The sequence below is a fragment of the Antechinus flavipes genome, chromosome 3 (assembly GCF_016432865.1).
Source record: "Antechinus flavipes isolate AdamAnt ecotype Samford, QLD, Australia chromosome 3, AdamAnt_v2, whole genome shotgun sequence".
NCBI classification, from domain to species: Eukaryota; Metazoa; Chordata; class Mammalia; order Dasyuromorphia; family Dasyuridae; genus Antechinus; species Antechinus flavipes.
This window is the reverse complement of record NC_067400.1, coordinates 54,777,263-54,795,937: the sequence shown is the minus strand read 5'-3', so window position 1 is coordinate 54,795,937 and position 18,675 is coordinate 54,777,263. Positions and strand designations below refer to the sequence as shown.

The window sequence follows — 18,675 nt, the reverse complement described above, 5'->3', positions numbered from 1 at the left end:
ATCTACAGCAAACCATTACAGAATATATACAACCTTAGGAAAATCAATTGATTTGTATGTATTTTCTAAATAAATGTTTTGAATGTTTATCTTAATTACTATATCCATAATCAATTATGAGTTCTCTGAAAGCTAACCTTTCCTGATATAAAATAAATCATTTTGATGGGTGCTTAATACAGTGAAGTCTCTTTAAAAGGGGATATTAGGTAATTAATACCTACTTTGTAAGAACAAGGATTGTACTTTTGATTTCATTATTTTGCCCAACTCCTGAATGAGGGAGCTCTAGCTATGCAAATTAGAACTTTTTCTGCCATTTATTTCTAAGTATTAAAGGCTGTCTTTCCTCCCCCCTCCTCCTTCCCTTCTCCCTCTCATATCTCTCTCTTTCTCTCTCTCTCTCTCTCTCTCTTTTTTTTGCTGAGACAATTGGGGTTAAGTGACTTGCCCAGGACCACACAGCCAGGAAGTGTTAAGTGTCTGAGACCATATTTGAACTTAGATCCTCCTGACTTCAGGGCTGGGGCCCTATCCACTGCACCACCCAGCTGCCCCCCTCTTTCATCTCTTTTTGAATCTCTCTCTCAGTGAGATTCCTGACATCAGGTCTCACACTCTATCCAATGCATCTTTTTTTTTTATTATTATTGTTTTACCTTGTATGAGAATGAGATTGTTATTTTTTGTTTTTCTTTTCTACATATATGAATATAATGATTGCAATGTCTGATGCTGAATAGGACTTCAAGGACTAAGAGGTCAACCAGGGAAACCAGGAAAACCAGGAATCCCTGGCCCAGTTGGAGAAAAAGGCAACAAAGGATCTAAAGGAGAAATTGGTAAACATATCTTTACTTATTTTCTCAACAAAATTAAGTTTGAAAAGAGTCATTTGCTGAGAGAAATAAGTGCCATTTTGTTTTCAGCCAGAGGCTGTGTAACTTTAAGGTAATATGGGATTTTTTCATTTATCCTTCCTCTTTACTGCTAACCACAGAGAAAGGTGGTCAACAGGAACAAAAATGAAATCTAGGAGTTACTGGACAGAACAGTCTTCTGATCTATTCCACAACCATATATAGCTCAGGGATTCAGCATATATATATATATATATATATATATATATATATATATATATATATATATATATATATATATATATACACATTTATGTGTGTGTGTGAATTTATAAATATATATAGCACTTATTCCTGCCAGACACTATGCTAAACATTTTGTAAGTATTTTCTAACTGGAGCCTCACAACACTGGAAGATAGGTGCTGTTTTTATTCCCCATTTTATAGCTGAAGAAACTGAAGAAAGCAGAAGCTACAAGCCTTGCCCAGGATCACACAGCCAGTAAGTGCCTGAGGCTAGATTTGATTTCAGATTCTCCGGATTCTATAGCCTAGATGCCTCTGATACAAGAGGAATCCAAGTGATTTGCATGGTTTTATCTTTGTGGCTACTTTGAACAGATCAGCTTCTAACGAGTCAGTCGGACTATGATGGGACATTAATAGATATTTAAATTTCATAAAATTCAATCCTGTCCTTTAAATATATAGATCTGTGACTGGATAGGAAATCTAGCAGTAAAGCCATAAAAAGAATGAAATAGATATTTTAGGAGGGATGTCTTAATACTATATAAGTATGACTACTTTTAACCCATCTTGGTTGCTCTATTGACATCTTGGATTTGGACAAAAACCAACTGCTTGACACATTCTATTTGGCTTTTAAAATCCATTTCTCAGAGTGATTAACTTGAATTAAATATTGCTGGCTGCCAAAGCTGCATGAAAAAATTCAGTGCCTCCATGTTGGAAATTGATCAGTTGTTCAAACCTATCATTTATCATATCATTGAATTTTTAAACTAAGAAAATAAGAAAGCTATCTACATTTTTTCTAACATAAATGCCCAAATCTATAAAATACAACAGATACTTTTTACATCACCTTCATTTTAGAACATTTCCTTCCCCCTTCCCTACTTGATACACTTTTCCTTTTAAAAAGAAGAAAAAGAGAATAAACAAGTCAACAAAACTAATAACCCTAATCAAGTCTGCTAGTATAAGCATTATTCCATAGTACACATAATTTGCCAACTCTGCAAAGGATGGGAAAGGAGTTGGATTTTCTTATCTCTTCTCTGGGGAAAAGCAGTCATTATAATTACACAGTCTTTGATTATATAGATAAAGATATAAATGTGTGTATATATACATATAAAATTATATATATATACAGTAGAGTAATAGCATATATTACTCATGTACCACAATTTGCTGTCATTTTGATCATATAAAAGCTTTTGAATTTCATGTAATCAACATTATTTATTTTTTGAGACCACCTCTATACTTTGATTAAAGAATTTATCCCCTATCCAGAGCATGAAAAGTGCCTAATCTGGTTCTCTTTTTAAAGCAAGATCTTTAATATTCAGGTCATATCTCTATTTTGAACTCATTGTGACATATAGTATAAGAATTTGGTCAAAATCTCATTTTCATCAAACTTCTCTCCACTTTTGCCAGGAGTTGCAAAAAAAAAAAAAAAAAAAAAAAGGAGCTCTTTCCCAAGTAATTTATGTTCTCTAGTTTATCAAACACTGGGTTGTATTTTAAATCATAAATTAATTATTTAAATAAATATTTAAATCATATTTAAAATATATTTTGAATCCCCTGAAATCCTCCTCTCTTCCTAACTCCACTACTTTGCTAAGGGCACCACTGGTTGCTCTTCCTGTCTGGCCCTCTCCTTCACTCCTGGCTCTCACTCTTTCAATATATTATTAGGGGGAGATAGCACATGGAAACAAATAATGATAAACAAACATCAGATGATACTGTTTGGCCAAATCATACAAAAGAAAGCCCACGATTCATTTATTTTAATCATTCATTCATTCATTCTTTATTGGAGTACCTATTGTATTGGGGGCAGCCCAATTAGGAAGATCTGAGTTCAAATTTAGCATCCTTAGTTTTTTCATGTTAACATGATGATAATAATAATAGCATCTACTTCCCAGAAATGTTGTGAGGCTCAAAAGAGATAATTGTCAAGTATCTAGCATTGTATCTGGCCCATACAAATGTTACCTCTTATTATTATTAGGCATAACAAACATTTCCATAATAAGCCATAATAAACTTACAAGAATGTTTCATTGCACAATTTTGAGTGACGAATTTGTAATTTAGTGATGAGGGATGTACTTTCCGGTAATTTTTGTTCCTATTTCCTCTAATGTTTAAGTATATCATTTTAAGGCCCACCTGGATCAGTTGGATTGCCTGGATTAAAAGGAAAACCTGGAAACTTTGGACCACCTGCAACTGGGCCCTCCATCAGAGGCTTTATCTTCACCCGTCACAGTCAATCCACAGAGATTCCTTCATGCCCAACAGGAACGATGCCCCTTTATAGTGGCTATTCCCTTCTCTTTGTGCAGGGAAATGAACAAGCTTATGGACAAGACCTTGGTAATGTCTTGAGTGTAATTTAAATAATTTATTTCATAAAAGTGAAAAAGTGGTGTCATATAAGTGTAGCTACCTCAAAAGCTGGGATATTAAAAATCATGCAAATCACAGACAACCAGATATTGAAGTAAAATAAAATATCTTCTTCCAAATGACTATTTTTCTGTCTTCACATTAGATAAGTTATAGTATATATTTTGAGAAAGAAAAAATGAAAAATGTGAGTTTAGAGAACTATGATGGTGCCCTTAAGCCAATAAAAAGACATTTTGGTTTCCATATTACCTATTATTTTCTTGAAATATAGGAACACTTGACTTTACTAAAACTTTCCACTTTGGACCTTAATTGAAACTCTGCACACAGCTATCCTATCCTACATTATCAACCAAATTTCTTATGAAATTTACTTTCAATATTTATTTTTAGCTCAAAAAACAAATAAAGCATTGGTCTGTCTGTACTTTCATCCCAGAATAACTGTTAGAATAATCCTGCCAAGGATTCAGCCTACTCATTCCAAATAGTATTGAATTGAAACATCTGCCTGCCTTTAAGTCTGAAATTTGTTGTTTTTTACAGAACAATGAATATTCATAAAAATAATTCAGAATGGGGTTAACACAAGAGCATGTGCAATTCTTCACCTATACTCATACTACAAGGTTGCATGATTTCATCATGGGTTCAAGTGTAGGATGTAGCTCTTCTAGTATGCAAAAGATACTTTTCCTGAGTTTCTGTGTCTGAAAATAATGATCAGCTGGAGGTCAACCTTATGATGGGCAATCTCCCAAACTGAGCCAGGCTTATTCCTATCAACTAATATATAGTCTGTCACAAGATCTATAGTTTGCAGCTTGGAAAGACCCGTCATCCAGGCCTGGCACTGGTACAGAGTTTGAGAATCCAGGATCACTTCCATACTCTGAAGAGCATGATTTTAGTGGAGATTCTTTACACATATCTTCCAAAAAAGTCCTAATGTAATCTAAATGCATATTGAAGGAAAAAAAAAAACCTTCATCATGATTTTATTGAGTTGTCATATAAACAGCTTTTCAATATTACTGTTTAGAGATGCTATTAATTACAGAATTCATAATTTGTCATTCCGCTTTTTCCAAGAATTTTAGCTTCTGTCTTGTTAAAGTGACTCTAGTTGAGATACTCAATTATTTTTCAGCTAGTAAAGATCCACAATCTAATGTTTTGCAGGAACTCTTGGTAGCTGCCTACAACGTTTTACCACAATGCCATTCTTGTTCTGTAATACCAATGAAGTGTGCAATTTTGCTTCCCGAAACGACTATTCCTACTGGCTGTCGACAACAGCACAGATGCCCATGAATATGGCTCCAATTACTGGCAGAGCTCTGGAGCCTTATATTAGCAGGTCTTAAATTATTTCCTTTTTCTCTTGATAAAATAATGAAAATTTAGCTTAACAATGTTTCAGGGTTTTGTGTAGGACACAATTAAGGATGACTCATATCAGAAAGTGGTATTTGCCACATTTTATGTCATGCTACAGATGTACAGTCTGTGAGGGTCCTGCCATGGCCATCGCGGTTCACAGTCAAACCACGGACATCCCTTTATGTCCTGATGGATGGATTTCTCTTTGGAAAGGATTTTCTTTTGTCATGGTAAGGAGAAAAGCTGATGCAAAATCATAGCAGGTGCTATTTTCAGCAGCCTGACAAGCTGAACATCATCATCCGTCTGGCACATGAAAATGTAAATTCCTAATACTCCTGTGTTCACTGTGTTTATAGTACACAAGCGCAGGCTCGGAAGGCTCTGGGCAAGCACTAGCATCCCCTGGGTCCTGCCTACAAGACTTCCGTGCCAATCCATTTATAGAATGCCATGGCAGAGGAACCTGCAACTACTATTCAAATTCTTACAGTTTCTGGTTGGCTTCATTAAATCCAACAAGAATGTTCAGGTAAATATTCAAAGACTGGAGGCTCAAGAGAACTACTCCAACATTACCTAGAGCAGCATTTCTTTTTGTTTTTAAAATGAATTTTAAGGATATCATTTTATATCACCTAAATATATTCATCCCTTTACTTCTGCTGGAGGGCCATTCTATTTAGCAAAAAAAAAAAATTTAAAATAAGAAAAAAAAGAAATAAAAAATTTTAACAAAACTGATCAGAGTATTGGAAATAAATGGAAAATTCATGCAATTTTCTACATGTGGGCGTCATGGATCAGCTAAGGAGTATATAAGGGAGTTTTTTCATATCTCTTCTTTGGGCCATGCTTGTCCTTTGTAATTTGGCAACATTCATTTCCAATTGTTTTGTGGTTGGTGGTTGTTTCCCAATTTCTTAGTTATAGGCTTTACTTAATTGCATCAATTCACCTAAGTCTTTCTAAGCTTCTCTGAATTCATTCTAGTTGGTATTTCTTTACAGCACAGTAATATTCCATCACATGTGCCACAATTGATTTGGCCATTCATCACTCAGTGGACATTTATTTTGTTTACACTTTTTGGATAATTTTTTTGATGTGACTTGGCTCCCATGCAAAGAATCTACTTATGTTACGGAAACCACCTTCAGATTGGCAGGACCCACACTTAAGCATTTTAGAAACAATGGTAGCAGGAGCCATTACTAAGTACATAATGTAATCATAGCTGTCAGCAAAAAATCTCCTAAACAAAATATCTTTAATATCATGCACATATTTATTTACTAGGAAGTTATAAGGTAGTAGACAGAAACTAGAACTGGAATAAGAGTTTAAATATATATTCTGACATTATCTGACATTTAAGTCACTGAACCTAAGTCTGCCTCAGCTTCTTTATATAAAATGGGGACAATAATAACACCAGACTTGGGTTGAGAGTAAAATGGATAATGCTTGTGAAGCACTTTATAGACCTTACAGCAAACCTTAAAACTCTGAATAAATGCAAGCTATAATTATCATTACATAATGATTTGAAATCTCTGAAAAAGTATCAAGACAATAAGTGAAGTGGTCCAGAATATGAGATTTCAAAATCTGGGATAGAGATATTCCAAGCAAAACAATGTTAGGATTTAGAAATGTTATTTAGCTTATGATTAATCCTAAATCACCTTTTTTACTGAATGTTTCTGAAAGGAAGCAACATTACTCAGAGGCAATCAACTTGTTTCTACCTCCACAACATTTTTCAAAATAGCTCCTTCTGTCTACTCCCAAAGTCTCATCCCTTTTTATCCAGATCATTATAATAGTTATTACAATATTTATTGTGCAAATATTGAAGTGTCTAATGAGATTGTGACAACAGTCTTTCCACTCCAAACCAACATCCACACAGCCACCACAATGGTCTTCACACATCTCCCCAGACCACCTCCTTCCTCAAACTCGGAAGGCTTCCTGCTGCCTCTGGCATTCAAAGGATGTCCCAGTTTCTGAGTTCTTCGCCATTTGGCTCTTTGCTAGCTGCCCTCCATACACGCTATGGTCCAGTTAATGTTAATTCCCATCTGCCGCATCCAGGCCTTTGCATTGGAATTCTGTTTCTCCTCATCTTTGACTATGAGAACTCCTGGTTAACTCCAATGCCCTCCACCACTTCCTTCAAGAGCCCTTTCCTGGTGCTCTCCTTGGCAGAACTCTTGCATTTACCCTGTACACACTATTTCTTGACTTAAATGTTCATGGACAGATCTTCCACATTAGTGTAATATGGTTGTTAAGGGCAATTATCATCCACTTTTTTTCTCAGTATTCCCAGAGCTTAGGATAATACCTGGGACAGAGTAAACATTTAATGCTTGCTAAATAGGATGAGGGGGCACAAATATTCATACTCACAGTGATATGATCACTTATTCTCTGTTCTACCAGAAAAAAATCTATTATCAACATTTTTATTCTTTTCTGAATCAAGGATTTCCTGGTATTGACTAATAAGTCAACAAGTTAAATAATAATGAGGAAAGTCAAAGATTTATTTGTTCTAATGCCTATCTTCTACTCATTTTCTGAGCTTGAGCAAATTATTAAACTTTCTGGTTGTTTGGGTTTTTTTAATTTAAAAAAATAGGATAATTTATATTAAATATCCTGCTACAGTCGTTGGAAGGATCATCATGGCAACATTAAGGATTCACAAAACATGAATAATAATATAAATCATCATAATTTAAGACAGCAAATTATTAAACTTTTTGGTGTTTGGGCTTTTTATTTTTAAAAATAGGCTAATTTATATTAAATATCCTGCTCTAGTCATTAGGAAGATCACCATGGCAACATTAAGGATTCACAAAACACAAATAACAATATAAATTGTCACTATTTAAAATAATACAAATTGTTTTAAGAAGTATAACATATGTAGATGAAAATTTGAACTTTAACCAAATAAATGAAAATAAATCCATACCACAAAAAAATTTCATTACAAGTTTCCTTTAAGAAGATGTCCCTTAATGCTTCTAATAGACAAATGAATCTGCAAAAATCTGATTTAGATTTTTTCCCCCAGAAATCTATTTCAGATGAAAACAACAACAACAACAAAAAAATTCTTAAAATATCATTTTAGAGTTACTGGTTTTGAGTAATTAGATTCATGCAGATTTAGACACAATAACTTTTCTCTCCTGTTTCCTAAACACTCTCTCTTCTAGGATAATGATAGTTTGTCAGTCAACAAGAATATATAAGATGCTTATTATGGCCAGGACCTGTAATTTCTTTGAGAAAAAAGGATTTTTGAGATTTTTTTCTTTGTATCTGAGGCACTTACACTAAACTAGCTAAATGTTTGTTGACCTAAATTATATTAATTTAAACAAATATTTTCTCTTTAATTTTTTTCCTCCCAGAAAACCTACTCCATCCACTGTGAAAGCCGGGGAGCTGGAAAAGATAATAAGTCGCTGTCAGGTCTGCATGAAGAGAAGAGACTGACAAAATTGCAGAAAACAAAACTGCCACCTAAGCAGAGAAGAGTCACTTTTTAAAGCTATGATCTGAGAAATAGCAGTATAGCTGTACTATCACAAGAACTTCTTTTAAGAATGAAATTGCTGTGCTCTGCTAGTAGATTATTCACAAAGCACATTACTATGGTCATTAGACTACTGTTGGTTTAATTAAAGTACCAAATAAATGATGGTTGAGATGAAGCTAAATGCCCCAAATAAAACAGGGGGCTCAAGATGTCCCCATGACTTGTTTACTTGTATTATGCTCTTCAAGTCTGCAGGGAAAGAGTTACTTCTTGGTTTTTCTGGGACATTTGGCAGATTGTTTAATAGGCAAAGGTATGTTGGGTAGAACTTGACTCACACCTACTGAACTTGCTATACCATCTCAGGTGTTTCCTGAGGTCAATTCAAATCACTCACATCTGCTATCAGCAGTGAACTCAAGAAGAGAACCAGGCAGCTAAAATTTAAAAGCATATTGACTAATTGCATGTCTTATTATAACATTTCCCTTGCTAAATAAGTGCCTTATTGCCATAAAGTGCTATATAAATGTATCAAATTATCCTTGAAAGTAGGTAAAACTCTCATTTTTTAGTTACTGCTTTTAATGGATTATTTTCTCTCCACCCCTTGAAAATATGCTTCCCTTTAACAGTTACTCCATTAAATATAAGCACAAACTAATTAGACATTCCTATTTCGCCCTTCCAACTACCCGAGAGTTATCAAGATTACCCCTGGCCAGAAAGGAGGTAGGTCAGTTAGGTGCTTCATGGTATATATGAAATAGTAAAATAGTGCAAAGTTTTTCAGGACAAACAGATGTAAGAATCATTGAGGATGAGAAGATATAGAGAAGAAGCAATATGAAGTGGTGATGAAAAAACCCATGGAGAGGACAATGGATAGCAATGAACTATCCCTATAAATGCTGATGCTAACTAATTAAAACCAGTTACCTAACCAATTTTGCTCAAAATATGTATTTTTTATACAATTCTATATTCTTTTCATTTGTTGACCAATTTCCTTGTTTGTCTTATAAAATTCTTTTATATGTAAAAAGTAGATTATTAAATTAACTGGCAACGCCATTTAATAAAAAGCCTGGTATTTGGATGAGCTTCAAATGCTTTGCATGTTTAAACATTCTTATGATTAATATCTGCTATGGCCACAAAAGAGCAATTAAACACTGAGTCTCATGAAGAATCCCACGTATTCCACCTTTTTTGTCTTCTGCTGTACTATCTAGATCCACTGTCATATCTAAAAACTCAACAGACAGAAGAAAAAAATTTAACATTCATCTCAGCTTGCTATTGGAGACCTGGGAGGAGCTCTTTGAGCTGGATAAATCCCTGCTTCCATGTTCTGGTGGACCTGAAGCCCTGTTCATTCATCAAACTAGGGTCTCTAATTTGTGCCATACTCTCACTGGGTCAAGCCAGGGGGAAAAAAAAAAAACAAAGACAACAACAAAACAGTTTCTATAAAACAGAGAGCCGTGAGCCCAATTTTTAAAAAATTGACTTCAGAATGCTTCTTGGTCACCTGCTGCCTGTGAGACCTAGGGCAAAACATTTAGCTCTCAGGGCTCTACAGGGCAAGATACTGTGACTTGAAAAATGCCTAATTGCATTGGTAGAAGGATTTGCCTCATCTGAGAGTTCCTGAAATCAAGGATTTAGTCACTTTGTCCCCAAGCCCTTTAATTCTTTCCATTTTATCTCCTGAGAAACATATCATTTAAGACAAAATGTCAAACTTTTAATAATTCTATGTATATTTTAACTTTCCAAGAACAAATAAATGCTTTTTCTTATTTTGTTTGATACTATTAAAGCATCCCTTTAAAAGAGATGTCAAATGATAACATCGCTGGCAGAAATATATTGGGCGTTTTTTTATACATGGTATTCCCGATATCTTACTGGTTTTAAGCTAATTAAGCTGTTAAGACAAAACTGTACTAAGGCTCTTAGTATTTATATATACATATATATAAAATAAAATTATCTCTTTATTTTCAAGTTAAATACATCTAAGTTTGAAAACTAGATTGTTTTACAAATACAAATCTACTGTCACATGATCAACTGTGATGGACTTCTTTTCAACAACAAAATGATGGCAATTCCAATACTATTGACGGAAAGTGCCATCTTCATCCAGAAAAAGAACTATGGAGATTAAACGTGGATCAAAGCATAGTATTTTCACCTTTTTTTGTTGTCATGATTTTTTTTCTTATGTTTTTTTTCCCCTTTTGATTTGATTTTTCTTGTACAACATGGTGAATATGAAACTGTTTAGAAGAATTGCCCCTGTTTAACCTCCATTGGATTGCTTGCTTCTTGAGAAAGAACGAGGGGAGGGAGAGAGGGAGAAAAATTTGGGACATAAAGTTTTGCAAAAGTGAATACTGTGTATGGATTTGGAGAAATAAAATACTATTAAATTTTTTTTAAAAACACAAATCTATTGTCACCGATTTTGAAGACAAAAAAGATTACCAAAGTCATCTATGGACTAATTTCTTTACTTTAGGGATGAGGAAATTAAGTTTAGGAGAGGGTAAGTAAATTGCCACAGCTGATTAGTAGCAAAAGCCAGAATCCAAATCTTTCTATTTCCAGTACAGTGGAGTGGAGCACAGCTGAACTGCAAATGGGATCCTAGTCAAAAAGTTGATCATAATATACTCAGGTCATTTCCATAATTTGTAAATAGGAAATTTTGGATTTATGACAGTGCAGTTCCATTATTTCATTACTTCTGCTTTTTAAAAAAATTATCAATTTCTATTAGAAAAACAGCACTGTAGATTAAACATGAATCACAAATAATCTCTTCAGATCTATGGTTTCAAATTGGGATTTAGCAATCTGTTAAAAAAAAAATTTCCCAGAGGCCTGTTTTAAGAGGATAAACATTTCCAATTTATTTTCGAAATTCAATGAAAACACAATTTACAAAAGTTAGAATTAAAAAAAAAAACTAAACTAAAATGAAATTTATACCAGAAAGTATGTTCCAAGTTCATGGCCTTCTTCAACTCAAGAAGTTCATGGCTTCCATCTTCACTCAACTTCAGCTACTCATGAACATAGTCTTCCTTTATACCTAGCCAGCTTATGACACTCTTTTAAGTACAAAATCTGAAGCCCATTTCTCATCATACTCTTCTTTTTGCTTCTTACTGACTCCTAATTCCTAAATTGGTGAGTTCTCCATTCTGGAGAAGAATCTGGAACTATGCCCAAAGGACTATAAAACTGCACACCCTCTGACCCAGCAGTGTCATTACTGGGTCTATATCCCAAGGAAATCATAGAGGGAAAATGTGCAAGTGCAAAATTGTTTGTAGAAGCTTTTTTGTGGTAGCAAAGAATTGGAAAATGAGTAGATGCCCATCAGTTGGTGTAATATTCTCTCTAAAATGTAATATTCTCTCTAAAATGTAATATTCTCTGCTGAGGTTTTCTTGGGGTCTCTGAGCAGCCTTTGTTACAGTTCAGTAATCACCACAAGTGCAGCCAGGGATTAAAGTCCAAAGCCTTTATTGCCTCTTTCCAAGTCTTGTCTCCTTTCCTGCGGCCCGGTTAGCTTTCTTATAGTCCAGATCCTTTATTATCTCCTTCCTGGGGCTGGGCAGCATTCTGGAGAGCCTTTCAGTCTGGCCTTGGATCCGAGAGCTTGAGCTCCCGCCTGCCTTCTCTGGCTTCTGAATCTCCCTGACTGAATCCTGGCTGAGGCTCCTAGCTTACATATGCTCTCTTATCAAAGGTGTGAATCTTGTAGAACTATAGTAAATACTAAGTACGTGTACTGAACTAGAGAAATGTTAAGCACCATATTAAATAACCATTGTCTCTATCAATTCACTAATTTAGCACCTTGTTTCAAGTTCTGGCCCATAACAAATTGGAGAATGGCTGAATAAATTGTGACATATGAAAATAATGAAATACTTAGTCTATAAAAAATGATGAACAAGATGATTTTAGAAAGGCCTGGAAAGATTTACAAAAACTGATGCTGAGTGAAACAAGCAGAACCAGGAATACATTATACACAACAAGAATGTATGATGATCAACTATGAAAGAACCGGTACTTCTCAGTAATTCAGTGATCCAAGACAATCCCAATAGGCTTTGGACAGAATATGCCATCTGCATCTAGAAAAAGAAGTATGGAGAGTGAATGTAAATCAGCACAATCTATGTTTACTTCTTTTTTCTGTTTTGTTTTTTTTCTTCTCAACCAAGATTTTTTCTTTTTTGCTCTGATTTTTCTCTTCCAATATGATTCACGAAGCAATGTATATTAAAAATAAATAAAATAAAAAGAAAATCAGTACAGAGAAAACAATAAAACAATAGGCCTCGGATACTGATATTTAAATATTAAAAAATGTAGGTGAGCTAGAAATTATAATGTTTGGAAGCAAATCTATCTTCATACCTGGGAGATACTGGGTTTGAACCTATGACCGGAATATCTGGTTTATTTAAAAGGACTAGAAGACATAAAATTGGTATTTTCAAGAAAACACATAATGTATCATGATTATATTTTTGGCTAAAATTAAATGTATAAGCTTTTATTAAGGAAACAGAGATTGGACTAGGCAAGAACAAAAATTGTTTAACAAACTATTCAAACAAAATATAATGTGGTTATAAAAAAGGAGAATTTAGCTGCTCTCAATTCCATATGTATTTATAAAGTGACTCAAGACAGATTCTGCCAGATGGTGAAGATAACAAGATAAAATGAAAAACAGTCCCTGACTTCAAGGAGTTTACAGTGTGTTGGGAGAACACAATGTTTACAAAGATAAGTAAAAAAATAAAATAAAATAAGGTAATTTATGCAGGAATGAATATTATTATGTAAGGGATTCAGGAAAAGTTCCCCATAGGAGACTGCACATGAGCTGAGCTTTAGATGAAACAAGGAATTCTAATCAGCAGAAACGAGGAAGGAATGGACTTAGGGCGTTTTAGTCTCTGCAGTTCCAAGCGAATAGATGAAATGCCAATTTCAGGAAATAACCAGAAGGGCAGTTTTTCCACCTTGTCTAAAAACTAGAGTTCCTTCTTTCCATTGTGCACTATGCTCAACCCTATAATTAATAATAATTTGGTAGCATCATTGAGATGTGGATTCAGAAAATGGGCACAGAAACCTCAAAGCCAGAAAAGCTTGAGTTCAATTTCCACCTTTGTCACAGGCTGGTTGTTTGGTAACATACTCAATGCCCAAGACAACCAGACCTCTCAAAGTAGTTCACAGGCTTCCATTTCCTTATTTACTAGATGAGAATCCGACCGACCAGATGAATGAAATACATTTTTGATTTGTTTGTTCTTTGTACATTAACTTTCTTTTATTTCTTTTGTCTTGAAATGAGTATTTTTCATTTTAAACTCTCATGTCATTCAAACCTCCACCTCAGGGTCTGCAGGAAGCCCTTCGCCATCTTCCTTAATGTTAACCCTTCCCTCTGAAATTATCCCCAATTTACTCTATGCTACTTATACCCATCCCTACGTCAGATTTTAAAAAGTCACTAAGAACATTTCTTGGTGTTCCCAGCATTTAGCACAGAATCTGGCATATAGTAGGTATTTAATTAATGCTTAGATTAAGCATCCAGTAGGCGCTTCCTGAATGCTTGTAGACTTGGCGCCCGAATGAGGCAAGCCGAAGAAGTATAGGTTATCCCCATTTCAAAGACGGCACTCGAGGCCCAGCGCAGTTGTTGGTGTCTTGTTGGGATAAGGTTAACAGCCCCAGGAATATGAGGGTCCGGGGCCTGAGGAAGTCACTCGGGCTTCACATGGCGAGGACGAAGGCCTCACGGTTTCAGCCACCGTGACACCGCAGTCTTTGATATTGCCCGAGTCAACTCGGCTCCCGACGAGCTGACGCACGTACGCAGGTAGACACGACGTCAGCGGCCGAATCGCATCGCCCGCTACAAAGATGTCGGCCTAACGTCAGTCGTCTGCGCTGAGCCGGCGCCGTCGCACTTCCGCCCGGTTCCGGGTCACCTGACCAGGCCCGGCGACGACTACGGCTCCTCTAAGGGGCCAGCCCCGGCCGTTCTCTCCCTCTCTCCGGAGCCGCTGCGGGGCCGTCCAGCCGGCTGCCTGTCCCCGGCGTCTTCATGCGCCCGGCCAACGGCCTTTGAGAGTGCTCAGCCCGAGCTACCGGGGGAGCCGGCCCGAAAGGCCCTCGCCGGCGACTTCACCAACGGGGCTCTAGGGGTAAGTCTCCGCCCCGCCACCTTCCCCTCCCCCCTAGTTCAGCTCTGCGGGCCCGGTGGCCTCGAACCCCGTGGGGGGCGGGCTCGGAGCCGAGGGCGGGGTCTGACCACGGCCTTCCCTTCTCCCAAACTCCCTAAGGACTCGCTCGGCCTTCAAGGCCCCGTTTCACACTGACCCTAGCAAGGGCCCATCTTCGGGGGGCTCTCTGGCCTGGCCTGAGTGACCTTGAACTCGATCTCCAGGCCTTGCGCGCAGCCCCTCCCCTGTCCCCGTTTGGGTAGCGGGGCTGACCTTACTCGTGACCCTTCTTGAGTGGGGGGTTGGGGAGGGTGTCTCTATAACAGCGGGAAAAGCGAGCGAAAATCATCCTTCTCTAGCAGTTGTTGAGCACATTGATTTAGAGCCTTCCAGGTGCGGGGCTCGGAGCTCAGACCCAATCCACGCAGCTCCTGCTTTCGGGGAGCTTCTAGTCGAATCTTCTCAGGCTGCGGGGATTTCGGATTGGGAAGGTCTCTCATTTTTCTTGGTAACTGGCAGAGTCAGGATTCGATTCCAGAGCCTGGAACTCAAAATCCTTTCCCTGACACCGATCTTCCTCCGGACTTTATTTTCCGCCGAGTGCTATTAATGAGGAAGCTGGGGGAGGGGAGGAAGCCGAAGCTATTTTCTGCTGGGGGGATGGGGAACTTGAACTAGTTAAGTAAACGAGCATTAAGTAAGCGCCTAGGGTGTGCCAGGCATTGTGCTTGGCTCGGGAACTCTGAGAAAAGCCAGAAAAAGAACATTTAAACCCAGCTTAAAGAAGTAAACAACTTGAGAATAGGTACTAACCAGACTTGGGGAGGGGCCTCACTTTTCCCCCAAGAAAGTTCGGCGCCATGCGGGATCCCTAGGGAGGGTGTCTATTGGAGGAGGGGGAAGAGCAAGTAAAAGTTTTTTGGAGTTTCACTTCGAGAAAAATAACTATCTCCACTAGGTCTTTACCCGCTCCTCCTCGACAGCCTCGTACTTGATTCACGTGAGATGTTGTCAGTGCTTTCCACTGGATAGAAAATGTTCTGGTGTTCTGATGGAGTCATTGAGAACTGAGAACTTTTAGCGCTCTGTTTTTCTTTTTAATTGGCTATTGGGGCTGCTTGTGAGTTAGGAGCCGGCTCTTCCAGCCCCGCGTTATCGAAAGCTGGTGTTATGTGGAGGTAGATGGGGAACTAAGCCCTCGTTTTCCGGTGCTTTGCCTGGAGGGCCACAGCATTTTCCTTCCCCAGCCCTTGTTTTTGATGTGAATGATCACATTCCTCAGCCTAGTTCGGCGTTACTCTGCAGTGTTGCTGTTCTTGGTTGGCATCTCATGCACATCCTTGGATCCCTGGGTAAAACTCTCCGGGTGGTCTTTCTTATAACCCAGTAGCATTTCACAGCGATCCTCTGGCCACCCCCGGTTCCAGTTCTTTGCCATAGTAGTTGATTTTGATGATAGAAGATAAAGTCTTAACTTATATTTTCCCATTATTGATTGACTTCTCAACCTTCTGACTATTTGTTGAAAATTGCTCACTTCTGAGTTAGGAAATTCTAAGTTAAATTGGATTACGTGGACAGGGCCTTTCAACAAGAACCTTGTCCTGTAATTTAATGACCCTTTTTAGTATTTTGACAGCTTTTAGCAACTGTGTTATTCCCATTTCGAGCACATACTCCACAGACTTGGTAATGGGAGCAGAGTTCATCCTGCATGCTAAGGTAGATACTTTGTGATGGTACTCCCCAAAGCAACATACCTTCCCAGAACAGATTCTTCTCCTTATATGTAAAAGATTTAACATGGTAGGAAAAACATGTATGGTCTGTGTTTGTTTCATTTGAGCAGTTGAGACAAAGCAGAGTTGAAATTGAGTAGAAATGCCCCCTTTTTACTCTTAGAACTTGGTAAAGATGTCAAGTCAAATATATCTTTTGTTTTCAATTTCTTTGAGCTCAAATTAATTCTAATTGACTCTTAGGGGCAGCTAGGTGCTGCAGTGGAGAAAGCACCAGCCCCTGAAGTCAGGAGGACCTGAGTTCAAATCAGACTCACTTAACACTTCCTGCCTGTGTGATCCTGGGCAAGTCACTTAATCCCAATTTCCTCAGCCAAAAAAAAAAAAGAAAGAAAGAAAAGAAAAGAAAACTTGACTCTTTCAAAAACCATCTTTTCAAATGTGAGTTTTTGTTTTTTAACTCTAATGTAAAAAAATACTGTTAAAAACAAAGATGTGCTTGTTGGAAAATAATTACTGTGGAACTGCTATAAAGTCCTCCTCTTTTTCCAGCCTCCATTTTCTTTCCCTTTCATCCCCACATTTCCATTGCTAAGACACATCACTTATCAGTCTGGTTACTTACTAATCAGTGAATATTAATTAAGCTACAGTTTGATCTTTACTGAGCTCTAAGGATAGGTTCCTGGATCAACAAAGACAAGCCCCCTGCTTCAGGGAACACCTCTTTTACCCTGGAGACTTCTGTAGCCTTCCACCACCTGTAGACTGTAGTGTAAGCACCTTCTTGTCATTCAGTCACATCTCTGCTCCGGTCCCAAGCTCCCTTTCCAATTTTGCCCCACATCTCTCTTCCTGACCAAACTGTTCTCCATTTCCTCCCACTCAGATCATCTTAAATCCTTCCCTTATTTCAGAGTCCACCTAGACTCCGCCTCTTCCAGTCATCCTCTCATCATATAGAAGATTGCAGGGCTTTACATTTCTGATTGGATTCCCTCTACCCCCTTTGTGAGGTGGGGGCTTTGGGTACCACTGATGTTATTATTATATATGATGATATATTTATTTCATGACCCCAAGTGTGTAGCTGTATCGAACACGGGAATACAAGTCAAGCATTTTACTCAGAAGAAGTCATCCACACTCAGCTATGGGACCCTCCCATTCAGATCACGACCCACAGTTTAGCCCAGTGCTATATGACCCAACTTGTTCAGGGATGTGTCTGGGGAGAGGGGTTTAATCCCACTTCAAGGATCTGTATAAATTTAGGCAAGTCACTTAACTTTCTGGGCTTGATGTCATCTGTAAATTGGTTGACCAGGAGGCCTCTGAATTCCTTTCTAGCTCTAGCTCTTGGATCGCAGGATCCCCCGAAATATATGTTGAAGTGAATTAGGTTATTTCCTGACTTGGGCCTTGAAATGTGATCATAGAAATTAATTACTAAAACAAAATCCAGTAAGTGGTATAAAAATGATTGTTAATGATCGTGTGAATTGATGAGCCATCAGTTCATTATAATTACATACACCACTCATGTAGATCAAGTTTCTCATTTTGTATATTTTTAGTCCATGTCCTTCCAAATAGGAGCCATCCCAGTGTATGAAGACCTTCCTCTGAGTCATTTAATATTTTGTGTCTAACAATGTAACACTCGGACTCTTGGTTATCTCGCAGAGTTGATCATCTGGCTTCCTTTGTCAGTCATAAAATGTCCTCAAGGAATTTTGTATGTCACTTCTATGGACAAGAAGCAAACTGCTTGTGTCTACCATGAAATTTGTCAATTTAGGCAACCCAGAAATTTTGTTTCTCTTGAGATTGTTGTTTTGTAGCCTGGGTCATGGAGAGCTTGAGTTGATTGTTCCATAGTTGTACACTTGGTATGTCTTAGAGACAAAACTGTTTCTTAATTACAAGACTGAATCTTTTATCCACTGTGATCAACCTGCCTCTCACCAAGAGAATATCAATGTTCTCATGAAGCACAATAGGATAGTACTAGTTTTGGAGAATGGAAATCTTTAGTTCAAATCTTATCTGTGACACAAACTGATCCTGGGCCAGATTCTCAGATTCTCAGTTTCCTCATCTGTAAAATGTGTGGTTGCCAAGATTCAAATGAAATGGTTGCAAAGTCAGTCATTCAGTCAAACG

The 18,675-nt window shown here is 37.5% G+C and overlaps 2 protein-coding genes across 22 annotated transcripts in view; both read left to right on the top strand.

Moving 5' to 3' along the window:
- Positions 1-9,684, top strand: part of COL4A3 (collagen type IV alpha 3 chain) — a 146,330-nt gene extending 136,646 nt beyond the window's left edge. Inside the window, exons 47-52 of one of the 2 annotated variants that reach the window (XM_051983386.1) lie at positions 744-842; positions 3,296-3,508; positions 4,727-4,904; positions 5,043-5,157; positions 5,287-5,459; positions 8,365-9,684. In XM_051983386.1, the coding sequence (XP_051839346.1) occupies positions 744-842; positions 3,296-3,508; positions 4,727-4,904; positions 5,043-5,157; positions 5,287-5,459; positions 8,365-8,449 (863 nt within the window). In that variant the 3' untranslated portion in view covers positions 8,450-9,684. Of the gene's footprint in view, positions 1-743; positions 843-1,309; positions 1,365-3,295; positions 3,509-4,726; positions 4,905-5,042; positions 5,158-5,286; positions 5,460-8,364 lie in introns of those variants that run through there. The other variant, XR_007951645.1, reaches the window with a different exon arrangement.
- Positions 9,685-14,546: 4,862 nt separating this feature from the next.
- Positions 14,547-18,675, top strand: part of MFF (mitochondrial fission factor) — a 41,314-nt gene continuing 37,185 nt past the window's right edge. For 4 of the 20 annotated variants that reach the window (XM_051983410.1, XM_051983408.1, XM_051983414.1 and 1 more), the window contains exon 1: positions 14,552-14,752. The gene's annotated coding sequence lies outside the window, so the exon portion shown is untranslated. Of the gene's footprint in view, positions 14,753-16,712; positions 16,951-18,675 lie in introns of those variants that run through there. The other 16 variants (XM_051983399.1, XM_051983396.1, XM_051983398.1 and 13 more) reach the window with 10 other exon arrangements.